Raw genomic sequence first — 16,852 nt, 5'->3', positions numbered from 1 at the left:
CTCTCTCTCTCAAATAAATAAATAAATAAATAAATAAATAAATAAATAAAATCTTCAAAAAACCCCACAAAACTCTCTTTAATGTAAACGCTAGTTTGCCCTGCTTGGTTCTGATTGGCGGGAGGATGTGGTGGTGCAAGTTCTGATTGGTGGAGATGGGAGCGCCTGGCGCTGATTGGCAGGGACCCCTTCAGGGGCAACCAGGCTCTTCCCGGCCTCCGGGTGAAAATGTTCAGAGCCCGTTCCCAGCCTGTCCCTAGCTTCTCCCCAGCTTCCCATCCCTCCAGTGCCGGGTCCGCCTTGGAAGCTGTGGAGGTGCCAGTCCCTCCCAGCCCCAGAGGGCACCTGCCGCGGTGTCAGCCCCACCCACCCCCCAGGTTCCTTCACGTAAGGAAGGCCGGCTCGAAGACACCTGTACCAGTTCAAGTACAAGTGCCCAGCTCGCCCCCAGTGATTAGCCACAGTCACCCAAGGCGGCTCAGTGACCGCAGGAAAGATGGCCAGCATTAAGATGGCCCGTCAATAGTTCTGTTGACAACTCATTAGAACATATGAAAAACAATGCGCATCACTCTTCATCACCATCTCCAGATTTTAGAAACATTGCCAAGGAGGGCAAAAAACCCACTCTCCAGTGCCTGGCTTCCCACTGGCTTATCTGGCTTTTAGGAAATGAGCAGTCGTTGTTGAAGACAGGCTCTGTGCCCTTCCAGCCCCAACTCCCAGCCCCTCCTCCAGCCGGCCATGTGCTTTCGAGGGGTCTTTGGCTCATCTCGGAGTACCCGCGGAACATCCCTCCCTGTAACTGTGCGAGGCAAGAGCTGAGGTCTCAGAAAGGCATCCAGGAATCTCTCATTAAGATCTTGGAAGGCATCTGACTTGTCCCAGTTTGTTCTTTTTGGAATAAGAAAATTCTTCCTTTCGTTTTTACCATAGTATTCCACAGAAGAACTAAAAAATCCTACTGAAAATAATGTAGGGAAAAAGCAAGTCCATTACAAATGGGACCTGGAAGTTCAGGAGAGAAGGATAAGGAAGGGCTTGTGTCCCATAAACCAGCCTAGGACTAAGATGGTGGCTGACTGTGCATTGCACTCTTGTAGCTAAGACACCACTGAGCCCATGAGGTCACAGAAAGGTTGCTGTAGAAAGTACCCCAGGAGAATTGTCTCTGAGCCTGCGGGGAAGAGAAGTGCACATGCTGGGTCGAGGGCTGTTTGCGATATGAGCACTGTCCCTAGGAAGGCTTTTGCAGACAGATTTCCCTCATCTCCCCCAGACCCTGACCTCTCTCAGGCCTGTGTTTTGTGGCTTTTGTACTGTTACCATTTCAGCATTTTCCATTAGCATTTACTGTTATTTAAATTATTGATCCTTGGGCCCCTGGGTGGCTCAGTTGGTTAAGGGTCCTGGGATCGAGTCCCACATTGGGCTCCCTGTTCAGTGGGGAGTCTGCTTCTCTCCCTGTCCTCCCCCTACTCGTTCTCTCAATTTCTCTCGATCTCTCACTAAAATAAATAAAATTTTTTTAAAAATTAAAAATATAAATTATTGATCCTTTAAGTGTTCATACCTTGCTAGACTGAGTAGTAACTAGCTAAATGGCGGGGGGTTGGGGGGGTGTGGGATTTACACACACACACAGGCACTCATCAATATGCGTGATTTCTAAAAATCTATTATCTTTTATTGCTTTCCCCTTTATTCCTACTTGCTTTTTCCTCTGACAAATCCAGGATGCTTTGCAGATGTGTAGGCATACGTGACATTTCCTGTGGCCTATATTAAAATCTGCAGTGGCCAAGGAGCTGGGGAGGGTACTTCCTAGGACACAAAAAAGCTCACTCTGCACAAGGAGCTTGACATCTGTGCACACGGGCTGTGTCTCTACAGGGACCAGTCTAGTCTGCTCCCTGACCCTTCTCTTCCTGCCCTTTTGCCAATTTATCATTCTGCACAGAAGGGAAGAGACCAGATGGATTCTGGCCAGAGCTAATACTAATGCACTTCTATTTATGAGTAATCATTTTTAACAGAAAATGGGGTTTGCTGTCCTGAAGGGAAGGTCAGATAGAGAAGGCTAAATGCCTCGTCATGAGAAGCTGGTCTCACCGAGGGAAAACAAGAAGGCAGAGGGGCTAACAGTCATTGGTGCAAAGCAGGGGAATCGAAAGCTAAGCCTAGGAATATACCAAATTGAAAAGCCATCTTTTTTCACAAGCGGAGGAGATGAATAATTTAGTTTCGGCTAGGTACAGCCAGCAATCTTATATCTGGAACAGGGCCTGAATAAAATCAAGATGACCCAAGAGCGAAAACAAAATGGATATCATCGGCCATCTCTCCTCTCTGAAAAGCAGGAGTAAAAAACGCAATTCTGTAAGTGTGGGTGACTGAGTGTGATGGGCACTTAAGGACAAACAGCACACAAAGCCACACTTGGAAGATTTGTCACTTCAGGGGGAAGTGCCTCCAATTTGTGCAAGACTTAACTACTCATGTGCCTACTTATAAGGTGTTCCAATAAGGTCACTAGTTCAAAATGCCTTGATTTCACTCCCAATTCTGTTCAGAGCTTTTAGATCCCTCTAGCTCCTTTGGAAGTTTTGAGATGGTGATTTAAAACTATGCTTTTTCTCTACTCAATGCAGCAGTCCAAGTTCCAAACCCAATCTAATTATAGATATTCTGTAAGGACAACCCGCTCTCCCTCCCTCTGGCCGGAATGCATTGATTAAAAGTGAGGTTTTGTGATTTTATTGTTTTTCTTAACTGCTTTGGATCAAGGGTCAGGAAGGAGAGATGCACTCAGGGAGCAGAGAAGGCTCACATCATTCATTGGAATGACAACATCCCCCGGTTCTGATTTTCCGAGTACAAGATTAGGGGTTGACAGGATCCATACAAACTAAACAAAGAAGAAAAGTGTCCTTGCCTACACTTCTGGTGTGGATAGGAACTTGGTCCAAAAGTGACTGTAAATAGAGGCAATCTGCTTTTTTTCCCGTTTCAATTTTTTTCTCCATTGGAAAAACTAAATTGTTGGGATAGGAAGAGTAGTTGGTCAACCCTGGAGAAGAGACTCAGGATACAGGATCGTTTGGTGGTACAGAAGAACCAAAGAAGGGAGGTGGTCACTAGAGTTGGAATCTCGATGATAAATAAGATCACAGTAACTGGATGTTCAGCCTGGACATCAGTTTCCTTACCTATGTAATTTCTAAAATAACATCAAACTTTAAAATGTCTAAAACATTCTACTTTCCATCACTGGGAAAAGACAACGTGGATGTCTGTATTTGTTGGGTTGCAAGAGTTGGATGAGGTTGGATAGGGGTCCTTTGAAGCTGATCATGGAAGTAAGAGGTGGAATATATAAATGGATATAAATATATATATAATATTAATATATTATATATATATAATATATAAATATATATATATAAATGGATCCATAGACTTGGAAGCTTCCACTGTACCCAAAGCTCCTCTCGAAGAAAAGGCCACCACAGGTGGTTCCTTCTCAACAAGTTGCTGTGTTTTATGTTTCGTCACCCTATAGCCCTGGCCACAGGTGATTGGATTGGGGGAATTGTGCCCTAGCCTGTTGCTTTTCTGAGAACCTGAACATAAGGGAGGATCGTGAACTGGACAGGAATGAGTTCTTTGGAGAGTGTTTAGTCTCCAAAACAATATAAAATCAGGAGTTCTAGTAAATGGTATCTGCCCCAAACAGATCATTTGAATTTGGGGTACAGAGTCTATGTCCAGTCCTGGCAATGGGAAGGAGCAGAAGTCTACCAGGCATCAGGGATCCATGTCAATGCCAATGCCAATGCTCAGGCTGGAGTCCCACAAACAGCACAGCTTCTACAGTAGAGTCTCCAAGACCTACACTGCACACATTCCAGATCCAGAGGGCCTGGCTCTGGGGACTATCCTTTATCACAAGTGCTCCTTAAAAGAAGTGACCGCAAATTGGTCTATGCCCTGCGAATCCAGAGAGACCAGCTTCGCAACAGATCTTGTGCGTGAGCATTACCTGGCTGTGTCAACACTGACTCATTTGCTCTCTGGTGTCAGAAATGAAGCTGGAATCCAAGCAGCTTCAGTGACTTCCTTATGGTCAAGATCAGCAGAGCGAAGGAAAGAGTTTCTACTTCTAAACAAGAAGTTGGGGGGTGCCTGGGTGGCTCAGTCATGATCCCAGAGTCCTGGGATCGAGCCCTGCATTGGGCTCCCTGCTCCGCGGGAAGCCTACTTCTCCCACTCCCACTTGTGTTCTTGCTTGTGTTCCTTCTCTCTGTCTCTCTCTGTCAAATAAATAAAATCTTAAAAAAATAAAAATAAACAAGAAGTTGGGAATATCTACAGGGCATTTTTCCTGGGATTGCTACTGCATCCTCCTTTTGCTCTTTTTTTACCTATCACTTTGTACCCTGCGTCTTGCATACGAACAAGACAGCAGGGGCGGTTACTCCATTTCTGCAAGGTCTCCACCCTGGGACATCTGGTGGTTCGCCATCCTATGCTTGTGTGAGGGACCCTGGGGGAGCCCGGTAGGAAGGCAGAGCGCTTCCCTGACAGACCCCATGTATACACTCAGCGCCTATGGGTGCCAGATAAAATACAGCATGCCCGGTTATTGCGTAAGACATACTGAAAAAGGACTTGTTTATCTGAAATTCAAATTTAACCGGGCATCTTGTATTTTTCTTGCTAAATCTGTCAATCCTGTCAGGACCACAGTGTGATACCAATGCCAAGGACCGGGGGAGAGGCTCATCAGGGCAAGAGAAGCGAGGGGATTAGACCCAAGGAGTTCTGGGGAGCATCTCTCAGCTGCCCTTTGTGGATTCCCGAAGCATCTGCAATGTTGTGGGTCTGTAAACCAAAAACATGGCATCAATACAGCTGTGAGATCAATGTGTCTGCAAAGGGGAAGCGAATGGCCAGAACTTGGTGGCACTTGTGGTGCTCCAAACCCTGCATCTGTAGGATTTTAACCCTTTGTAATCTTTAGAAAAGTAAGAATTTAAGCCAAGCTTAGAATGTGATGCAAAAAATTAATTTAGCACTTCCCCCTGAAGTGACAAATCTTCCAAGTGTGGCTTTGTGTGCTGTTTGTCCTTAAGTGCCCATCACACTCAGTCACCCACACTTACAGAATTGCGTTTTTTACTCCTGCTTTTCAGAGAGGAGAGATGGCCGATGATATCCATTTTGTTTTCGCTCTTGGGTCATCTTGATTTTATTCAGGCCCTGTTCCAGATATAAGATTGCTGGCTGTACCTAGCCGAAACTAAATTATTCATCTCCTCCGCTTGTGAAAAAAGATGGCTTTTCAATTTGGTATATTCCTAGGTTTAGCTTTCGATTCCCCTGCTTTGCACACGCAGATGCACGTCTGGACTGTCCTCGTGCCACACCAATTTGGTTACTGTGCCACTCAGTTTCGAAATCAAGAAGTATGTCTTGCCATTTTGTTCTCATGGTTTCATTGGCTATCTTCTTTTTTTTTTTTAAAGACTTATTTATTTATTTGAAAGTGAGAGAGAGAACTCGAGGGATAAGGGCAGAGGGAGAGGGAGAGGGAGAGAATCTCAGGCAGACTCAGGTGAGCACAGAGCACAGAGCCCATCGTGGGGCCTGATCTCATGACCCTGAGATCACGACCTGAGCCGAAACCAAGAGTCTGACGCTCAGTCGACTGTGCCACCCAGGCGCCCTCATTGGCTATCTTCTAAGTCACCTGCATCTCTGCATGAATTTTAAAATTGGCCTGTCCACTTATAGACACTGCTGGGACTTTGAGGTGATGTCAGGTCTGCAGATAGATCTGGGGGGAACTGACATCTTCATGATACAGGGTCTTCTACTCCACAAGCAGATTGTATTTCCTCACTTATTTAGGTCTCCTTTCAGCAATGGTTTATAGTTTCCATTGCACAGGTTTTGCACATATTTTGTTAAATTTGAGAATCTTTCATGTTTTGGGTGCTATTGTGATATGAATTTTGATTCTTTTATTCATGATTTTTAATTTCATGTTCCAGTGGTTCATTGCTGGTACCCAAAAATACTATTGACTTTTTTGTATATTGACCTTGCATTCTATGACTTCGCTATACTCACGTATTCTAATAGCATTCTACAGATTCCTTAGGGTTTTCTTGACAAACAATCATGTCATTGGCAAAAAGTTTTATTTTATCCTTTTTAGTCGGTATGCCTTTTATTTCTTGCCTTGTCGTAGTAGGTCATCCCGTACAACACTGAACTAAAGTGGTCAGAATGAACATTTTTGCCTTGTTGTGGACCTGAGGAAGAAAAGCATTTGTCGGGGCGCCTGAGTGGCTCAGTCATTAAACGTCTGCCTTCGGCTCAGGTCATGATCTCAGGGTCCTGGGATCGAGCCCCACATCAGGTTCCCTGCTCCGCGGGAAGCCTGCTTCTCCCTCTCCTACTCCCCCTGCTTGTATTCCCTCTCTCGCGGTCTCTCTCTGTCAAATAAATAAATAAAAATCTTAAAAAAAAAAAAAAAGAAAGAAAAGCATTTGTCCTTTTCAACTAGGTATTTGGTATTAGCTGTGGGTTTTTTGGAAATGCCCTTGATCAGGTTAGGGAAGTCCTAGTTTGCTCAGAGTTTTTATCATGAATGGTGTATGAATCGCATGCACTTATTGGTATGGTAGTACGGTTTTCCTTTGTTTGTTAAAACGGTGAATTATATTGAGTAATTTTTTAATGTGAAAACAACATTGTACTCCCAGGATTAATCTCAATTGGCCGTGATGCTGTATTACCTCTTGTGTATATTGTTAGATTGGATCAACTAGTATTTGTTAGGGATTTTGTGTCTAAGTTCACGAATGATACTGGTCTTTAGCTATCTTATTGTCTTGTCTGGTTTTGGTCTCAGAGTAATCTTGTCCCATGAAACACTCTCCTTTCTGAGGTGTTTTGTAGGATGGATATGATTTCTCACTTAAATGATTGATAGAATTTACTGAGGAAGCTTCTGGACCTGGAGTTTTGTGAGGTTCTCACTTGTGCTATTCAGGCTTTCAGTTTTGAAGAAGGCTCTTAGGGAGAAGCTTTCTACTGCTGGAAAGCCCACCGGCTACTAATGCCACAAACACTAACTATAAGTGAAAAGTAATAATTACCAGAACTTAGGTTGTGAGAAAAGATTCCTGTCTATCATGCTGCTATGCAGGAAGCCTAGATAGAATTTTACTTTAAAAAAAAATCATAATTTTTATTCTATTTTATTTTTAAAGATTTTTATTTATTTATTTATTTGAGAGAGAGAGAGAGAGAGAGAGAGGACGAGTGATGGGGAAAGGGAGAGAGAGAGACAGAGAGAGTGAGAGGCAGACTCCCCGCTGAGCAGGGAGCCCGATGTTGGACTTGATCCCAGGACCCCAGGATCATGACATGAGCTGAAGGCAGGTGCTTAACCGACTGAGCCACCCAAGAGCCCCTAGAATTTTACTTTTGTTCCTTATAGTGCATGACACCTGGTAGGAGAGAATGAACTCAATTTTCTACTCCCACGGGTAGCAGGACTCTCAATTTCTTCATTTTGATTCCTCCTTCACAAATGCATGTATCTCACCAGACACTAACTTCTTTAAGCTGCTATGATTTCTTGTTCCTGGAGCTCCAGCACCCAGCTCTAAGCACATGGCAGGCATACATACATTTGTCAAGGTGCAAGACAGTGACACACTGCTCGTGGTTCTGCCCTGATCTCAGAGCAACAGGCAAAAAATTGAGTTTAGCAGTTACTCCCGTTAGAACCAGGGAGAAGAGATACCTTTTCTCTCAGCACCCTAAACTCAGAGAGAGTTAAACTGTCCTAGAATCCTTCAGGACATTTTTAATTTACCGTAGCTTTTACAGGGCTAGTGCACGAGGCTTGATAAATGTCGATCTTTGAGGCTGTTAAAACAGCAGATGGCACTAGAATTTGCGCCGTCAACCCTAGATCACTCTCATTCTTTTTGAGGGTGGAGATAACGTGGCAGTATGGAAAGCAGACGGGATTGGGGAGATACAAACCTGCACTGAGCGATGTGTGTTTCATGATGTAACCATCACATGAATACATGTGAAAACACTATATACACTGCACGGGGAAGTATACAAGGGTGCATTAATACTACTTAAACCCACAGAAATCCTCAAGAGTTAGGCAGGTCACGTCAGTGGGAAGACAAAAATCAGTCTCTCCTTGAACCGGGCCAGCCTCTCAGCAAAGCGGGTTAACAGCCAAAGGATTTCTTTGTTCTTTCCCCACCTTCCCTTGTTCGCTTCTCAATTCCTGCCCCCTCCGCACCGCTGCGCCAGCATGCCCCAATTCACACCTGTCCTTTCAAAACAAGGCCTGCTTTCAAATTTCAAATCCTCTATAATACACAGTCACTGCCCAGTGGATTTTGATTTTTAAATCCGAAGGAATGAGTTTTTAGAGTAAATTTCAGTTACTGTGTCAGGCAGATAGGGGAGGGCTTTTAGAACCAGAAGAGCTTTCACGTAGGGACCTCTTAGACTTCCCAAAATAGACGGCCGTCTGCTTGTGGGGCCAGACCAACCTCTCAAAGCATTTCACACTGTCGCTTTAAAGCAGTTTTTCTCCCAGGGTTCAAATAAACTCTCTGAGACGCTGTGTTGGTGTCATTTTAAATTATAAGCTTGATCTGTTACCCTCAAATACAGTTCTTAGGGAAGATTAATTACAAAGAGTTGTCAGTACTTTCAAATGGCAGAAAAAATTACATTGTAGTAAAACTGGAATGAATTTTTTACGCGTGAGATAATTTTTTTTTATCACCAGATGAAGTTACTCCAATTCATGCAATAAATGACTATTTCATTTTTTAAAGTTGCCCTAATTTTTCTAGTTGAGATTTCATGCTTATTTCAAGTCAAGATATCAATATGCTCCTGAGCTCACCTCACATTCCCTGGGAAGCAGTGAGGACACACACGGTTTGTCTGACACTCCCTGGGCCCCTGAGAACCCCATATTCTGTCTCAGTCCTTGTGCCCCAGTGTGAGATCTTCAGTTTCAGCAAATGTGATGCTATGGTATTTAGGACTTCGATAGTGACCTAAAAGAGGTGAACAGGAGGGAAATTCTCATTTATCTTGACATAAAACTGGCAGAAATCCCCACCACCAAATTCCTGTAACTAGAAATCACGAGGGTTAAACAGAAGAGGTTTGTCCCTGATGGGGATGCCCCTCACAGCGGATTTGGGTAGAATATCTTTTCTAGAACCATGTGAGATAGTACCATCAACATTTTACATAGTTTACATACCATCTGAATACAAATTCTTAAAATTTATAATAGAACATTAAAATAATCCTCTAATAAAATCAGCCTTAAGTATAAGGAATCTAAATTTCACTCTCTTGTACACTTCTAAATAAATATTTTGATCTATAATTCTTGAAAATATTACAGTTTATGGTGACATGATAGAGACAAGTCAAACAGTATTATAAGTGAAAATAAAACATCAACTTAAAAATTAACCAACCTAAAAATATACTGAACTGAAATTATAGAAAATCAAAACACTAAGTACATAGCAATTCAATATGTAGCATTGGGATAACCGAACGCATGCTCAACAACAGACTACCAACTTATACAAAAAGCCCTTTAAAATTCATATAATCTAAATAAATAAGCAGAAACACACAGGAAGTACTGTACCAGCCAGTAACAACTAGAAAGTAATTTCTCCCTTTTTCTTTCAAACGATCCTAACAAAAAACATGAAATAATGGTCACTTGCTAAAAAACTAGAATTCATGTGTTCTGTCTCTGTTAAAAGGCTGCCTATGCTATAAAAAGCCAAAGCAAGGTTTTCTAAATGTTAGACCACTGTACCTTAGAAAAGGAAATGCCATCAAACTGACAGATTGAAACAAAAATCACACACGTACCTATTTAAGATATGATTGATTGAATTTTCGCTGAACAGCCCCATAAGAGGTCTAAATCAAGCCCATGATATGAATGCACATTCAAACATCTGAATGTGTGATTTTTAATACTGAATTATATATCGTGATTTAATTTCATTTGCCAAAGTAGGAGTTTATTTTACATAAGACCAGAATTAAAACATCTAGAGCAGGAACTGTTATCTTCTTGATTTTTGTATTCTGGTTCTTAGATTCTCAGAACCTAGTAACGTGCTCACCTACTGAGAAGTGAGTCCAGCACTCAACATTCCTCAGCAAGCACTGAATCCATGATGAAGCTGGGTGCCTGAGACTTAGAGGGAGCTCTTTAGTTTTTCCTCTTTACCTCTAGGCCTGTGATTAATTTCTGGCTAGTTAATCAAATTAATTGTCACAGATCTATCACAGTGTCTGATTTCAGGGCCGAGATTTCTACCACTCATCTGTTCCACAGTTAAGCCTTCTATTTGTGCCCACACATTTATAGTCAGGTTCAAATAAAGATCATCTTTGTTACCCTGGGTCGGGTATTTGCTTATGATAACCATCTGAAACAGACATGCATGCATGCACACGTGTGCGCACACGCACATACACACACACACAATCATTTCACAGATGAAGAACAGAATCTGGAAATAATGCACAAAGCCTAAATTACACAGTTCCCAAGGTTAACTAAAAAAAGACAATGAAACCGTAAGGTAACTCCTTTTGCTTATACACAAACTTATTGCATGATGGCTGGAAGCAATGTCTTTGGACCAACAAATGTAAACCAAGTGTCCTTTAACCATTAGCTTGACAAGGCAGCTAAAAATGGTGGAGCTCCAACAATGCCCTTGAGATTCTGCTGGGCGTAGCTCGCTCCCCTAGGAAGTAGCATGGAGTGGGTGGATGTGCTCTCCAAAGACCGTTCCTTCCATCCACAATGCTCAGGGTTATTCTGAGAGCTCCTCTGGATTACCATTTCAAGCTGCCATTTCTGGAAGTCCAGGGCTCCTCGCTGGGGGGAGGGGATGCATGTTACAGAACTCTGAAAATAAAAGCCGTTTAGAAAGTTTCACTCTTTGATTCTCACTGCCAGCATGCCTGTGCCTCTTGAGTGCTGCTAGGAGAGGTAGACCCAGTGTTTCAGTTCCGCCATTCCCTGCAGTAACTTAGTGTAATAGAAGTCCATGTTATCCGCAAAGTCTGTACAAACGGGCGACTCCATGTCGCCAAAAGTGCAGTACAATGCGGTTCCTCCGACACTCAGGAAAACCGTTGCTATGCACAGCAAGACCAGTAAAATACAGGAACCACCTCCAACTTCATCTGCAAATATGAGAACAGAGTAAGGTTAAATAGGTGCAAAATGGAAATCCCAGTGTCTGCTGTCTTCTCACTGGTCACGGTAAGTAGACATTTCTAGTTAACCTGAGTCCTCCAGGGGCTGGAGTCACTGACAGAAAGCTAGTGCATGTGAGGACTGCGTGGGACCCACCTGTCAGTCACCACAGACACACACCTGTCAGTCACCACAGACACACACCTGTCAGTCACCACACACACCTGTCAGTCACCATAGACATACACCTGTCAGTCACGACACACACCTGTCAGTCACCACAGACATACACCTGTCAGTCACCTCAGACATACACCTGTCATTCACTACACATACCTGTTAGTCACCACAGACACACACCTGTCAGTTCCCACAGACACACCTGCTAGTCACCACAGACATACACCTGTCAGTCACCAGACAAACACCTGTCAGTCACCACAGACACATACATCTGTGGAGCCTGTCAATGCTAAAATGAAAACTAGCTCATTTATACAATGAATATAATTGCTTCCATTAAAAAAGAAAAGAAGGGCAGTACTTCCCTGATGTGCTCATAGCCTTATTTTAGGGTACAAATTACAATCTCAATATTACAATATCTTTGGAGTTCACATCAGGAGCTCACCTTGAAGCAAGGTCAATTTGATATTAAACAATAAAAAATTGTCTTTGGGTGGGATCACTTTTGCATCTCACTTGATTTTACTCGTTTTTTTTTTTTTTTTTTATTTGAGAGAGAGAGAATGAGAGACAGAGAGCATGAGAGGGAAGAGGGTCAGAGGGAGAAGCAGACTCCCTGCTGAGCAGGGAGCCCGACGTGGGACTTGATCCCGGGACTCCAGGATCATGACCTGAGCCGAAGGCAGTTGCTTAACCAACTGAGCCACCCAGGTGCCCCTCATTTTTTTTTTTTAACTGTATTTATTTGAGAAAGAGAGAAAGCAAGCAGGAGGAGTGGCAGGCAGAAGGAGAAGCAGACTCCCCACTGAGCAAGGAGCCCGATGTGGGATTCGATCTCAGGACCCTTGGGATCATGATCTGAGCCAAAGGCAGACACTTAACCCACTGAGCCACCCAGGTGCCATTACTCAATTTTATTCTTACCATTTAGTGGAACAGCAATGGTCTAGCTAGTATAGTGATTTCTTTTTATTTTGCTTAATAACAAGCAGGCCTGTTTTTAATAAAAATGTCCTTATCGGTCTCTCTATATTAAGAAAATAGTTATTCTTTGGTTGGAAAGCCTTAATGATCATTCATAATTAAAAATTTTTTAAATTTGGAAAAAGACTGAAAAGTTTTATGATCAGCACGATGAGAAACTACCAGACCCTTCTTGGAAGGTGATCTGGCAGTATCTATTAAAACTTTAAATTAATTTATCCTCCTGGGCACCTGGGTGGCTCAGTCGTTAAGCATCTGCCTTCAGCTCAGGGTCATGATCCTAGGGTCCTGGGATCGAGCCCCACAACGGGCTCCGTGCTCAGCGGGAAGCCTGCTTCTCCCTCTCCCACTGCCCCCTGCTTGTGTTCCCTCTCTCACTGTGTCTCTGTCAAATAAATAAAATCTTAAAAAAAAAAATTTATCCTCCTGACTGGGACATGTTTGACAGCAAGGGAGTGTGGGGGGACAAAGATGAGACAACAGGTGTAAACCAGGACTGCCTCAGGGCAGCTGGACCCTATCACTTAGTCCAACAAATTCACTTCTGGGAATCAGCCTACAGATTAGCACATCACAAACTAGCATATTTACGGGCATGTTCACTGTGACAAAGTCTGTTAGAGCATAAAGTTGAGAATAACTCAGTTATTCCAGTTATAATGGAACAATTAAATAATCATGGGACATTCATATAATGAAATAATATGCAATTGTTTAATAGAATGAAGTAAGTTTAATATGTTCTCTCATAGGAAGACATCCAAGATCAATGGTTAAATGAAAAAGAAGTGACATAACAGTATAATGAACCCATTTGTGTTAAAACAAAAAACATGTATGTGTCAGTGTGTCTATACACATGTGCACACATATATACACAATGTGTCCTGAAAAAATGGTAAGAAACTTCCATTAGTACTTGGGGGAAACCCTCAAGGGAAGATCAGAAGACTTGACACTGTTTTACTTCATTATTGTGCGAGGTTTTTTTTTTTTAAGATTTTTTAAAAAATTTTATTTATTTATTTATTTGAAGACAGAGACACAGCGAGAGAGGGAACACAAGCAGGGGGAGTGGCAGAGGGAGAAGCAGGCTTCCCGCCGAGCAGGGAGCCCCATCCAGGGCTCGATCCCAGGACTCTGGGATCATGACCTGAGCCGAAGGCAGACGCTTAACGACTGAGCCACCCAGGCGCCCCCCTTTTTTTTTAAGATTTTATTATTTATTTTAGAGAGTGGGAGAAAGCGATAAAAGAGAGCATGCACATGTGGTGGGGGGGAGGGGCAGAGGGAGAGAGAGAATACCAAGCAGACTCCCTGCTGAATGCAGAGCCCGACATGGGGCTCTATCTCACAACCCCGAGATTGTGACCTGAGCCGAAACCAAGAGTTGGACTGCACCACCCAGGTGCCCCATTACTGCATGAGTTTTTTCATGATTAACATATATTACTTTTATGATTAAAAAAACCCACATTTTATAAAACATAATATAAACAAAATAGACTTTTTTGGAAGATTTTACAGGATTATGTGAATATATTCTTCCTGTAAAAATTCAAACACAAAAACATCTAAGAATCTAAGGGACTCTGTTTTTCTCCTACTCAAGCATATTCCTCCCACCCCAGAGGCAAACACACTCTGGTGTGTATCCTTCCAGATCAAAGACACAGTTTTCAGGATTCTTACTTTTTTTTTTTTTTTTTTTTTATTTGACAGAGAGAGACACAGTGAGAGAGGTAACACAAGCAGTGGGGGAGTGGGAGAGGGAGAAGCAGGCTTTCCGCTGAGCAGGGAGCCTGATGTGGGGCTTGATCCTAGGACCCTGGGATCAAGCGCAGAGTCAGGCTCCCTGCTCAGTGGGGAGTCTGCTTCTCCCTCTCTCTCTTACCCCCCTTCCGCTTATGTGCATGCTTGCTATCTCTCTAATAAATAAAATCTTAAAAAAAAACTTAAAAAATAGCATTATGTAATTATACTTCCTATGATTTACAAATTTATAGTTTAATAAATTTTAATAGTCAATAGGTTTAATAATTTATATGCATCCATGCAAATATATTTTTCTACAAATGAATAAGTATAATATCATTACTGTAGTTCTTGGGTTTTTTTTGTTTTTTGTTTTTTTTGGTCAGTTCAGCTTTTTTCACCCTCTTTTCTGTTTTTTTGGCATCATGCACTCTCACCCCATCTATGTCAACCATCTAGTACATGTAGTTTTCCATGTTTTTCTTCATAATCCTATATTTCTAAGTGAACATTCTTCACAGTTTATTTTAAACATTTGTCTTGTTTGTTTTATCAACAGGTGTTGAAACTGTTTAGAGCTTCGTGGCTAAACCAGGAGGCCTCGAGGCACAGGTGGCTGCCGAGCAGAAGCTAAGTGACCGGGCTAAGACGTGATGGCCACCAAGTAGGTAGGAACATCATCTGTACATCCAGGGCTCCTCTTGGTAAGCAACAATTCAGTGCCATTCGTGCAAAGAACCAAGCACTCTCTCTGGAGAAGCCTGGTGCAGAGGTAAAAGGAGGGATGGGAACAGATCGTTTCCAAGGCTCCTTTATAACCATAAATTGGAAGCTTTCTTCTGTAAAAATTTAGAGACCTCTACTGCTGCCACTTTATGTGCCTAGAAAGCACAGGTATGTGTTTACTCTGTTATTTTAGCAATGCTGTTATTTTATAAACTTGAGAAGCCCCCTGAAAAGCGCTTGGCTGTATTTCTTCTCACCCTTATTGACCTAGGCCTCGGGTAGCCCTAGCAACCACCGCACGCGTGCGTGCCTGCGCACACGCGGGAGGGGTCAAAGGTGAGCAGCAGTGTTACAGTGCTGCGAGGCACTTTCTCCTGTAGAGTCACGACGAAATCACCGGAGGGGGGCGCCTGGGTGACTCAGGTCATGATCCTGAGGTCCTGGGATCGAGCTCCTTGTTGGGCTCCCTGCTCAGCAGGGCGTCTGCTTCTCCCTCTGCCTGCTGCCCCCCTGCTTGTGCTCTCTCTCTCTCTCTCACTCTATCTCAAATAAAATCTTTAAAAAATAAATAAAATAAAAGCAAAAATACTTCAAAAAAAAATCACCAGAGAGAATATCTGAATACCCTTGTAATCCAGAAATATTCCTCAGACCTACAAAGGAGGAGTATTAATGGTCACTAAAAAAAAAAAAAAAAAAGACAATAGCAGGCTCACTTAAAAAAAAAAAGTATTAAACAAGAAATTGAAATGAGCTCCGAGCAGACCATCGGTTAAGATAGGGAGGCCAGGAGTTGAAGTTTACGACTTGCTCACTTACTTGAACCAAATGCTCAGGAATAACAGAATTGCTGATGATCATTTGATTGTACGCGTTTCTTTACAGAATATAATAAAGCAACGAAGTACACTTTCTTTTTACAAACGCTATATTACCAAACACACTCTCAGCCGATCCACAGAAGCAGCTCGGTGCTAGACGGACCCCCACCCCGGGCGCTTTACCTTGATCTAAGTCATCATCAATCTCCTGGAACCTCACTCTTCGTTTCGATGGTTTCTGCTGCATCTGGGCAGGATGGTCTCCTACACCCTCGTTCCTCTTCTTTAATATAGAGACCAGTCCTTCTGCAGGGACAACCTGTCGGAGATAGTTCACATGGAACAGTAAAAAGGCCAATTCTACTCAACAGGCACTTGAATTTCTATTATAGGTTTATCCAATTCCTACAGAAAAAAACCCATCACAATTAATCATCAGAATTGTTACAACAAAATAATACTTTTACTCTAAGCAGATGACCACAAAATACACACATGTGAAACTCGAGCAGCTCTCCCACATCCCAGGGCTGACTCCCCGGCCCGGGGTCTGATGCAGCGCGCACGGACTGGAAACGAGGCCCTCTGTACCCACCCGGCTCTCGGCTCCACGTCCCCGGAGGGCATCTGTAAAATGATCACTCACAGCCCCACTCTGCTTAATCATGATGTTGGCGTTTGCTTTGTAACAGACGCTGGTGGTCTGCCACTTCTTTTTCCATTCACCAGCAATTTTTAAGAAATGAACGTGTGAGATGCAAAATATATTTGATGCCATGAACTCAAGAACCCGAGATGGGGAGTTGCATGCTCTACCGACTGAGCCAGCCAGATGCCCCCTGATGCCAACTCTTAACATCAAAATGGGCAGTAAGCTCGGTTCCTCTGAGACACTATGTATTTATGAAATTATGCTCTACTGCTCACAATATTTTAAGGAGTTCTCTTCTGGAAAATCTCGGAGCCAGTTTCTTAGGGATATGTTACTTTGTAATATGCAGAGGTTGGCAAACTATGGGCAATAGGCCAAAGGCCCCTTGCCTACTTTTTGTAAATAACATTT

The 16,852-nt window shown here is 42.9% G+C and overlaps 1 protein-coding gene across 2 annotated transcripts in view; it reads right to left on the bottom strand.

Annotated features, from left to right (window-relative positions):
* Positions 1-8,674: 8,674 nt before the first annotated feature.
* CNST (consortin, connexin sorting protein) overlaps positions 8,675-16,852 on the bottom strand; it is a 114,293-nt gene continuing 106,115 nt past the window's right edge. For both annotated transcript variants that reach the window (XM_035010988.1, XM_035010990.1), the window contains 2 exons: positions 15,973-16,108; positions 8,675-11,304 (listed from right to left, as the gene is read on the bottom strand). In XM_035010988.1, the coding sequence (XP_034866879.1) occupies positions 11,099-11,304; positions 15,973-16,108 (342 nt within the window). In that variant the 3' untranslated portion in view covers positions 8,675-11,098. The remainder of the gene's footprint in view (positions 11,305-15,972; positions 16,109-16,852) is intronic.

Source organism: Mirounga leonina, unplaced genomic scaffold (genome assembly GCF_011800145.1).
Source record: "Mirounga leonina isolate KUSES-001 unplaced genomic scaffold, KU_Mleo_1.0 Mir_154, whole genome shotgun sequence".
Lineage (NCBI taxonomy): Eukaryota > Metazoa > Chordata > Mammalia > Carnivora > Phocidae > Mirounga > Mirounga leonina.
Note: the sequence above shows the minus strand (reverse complement) of the source record. Positions and strands in the feature narration are given on the sequence as shown.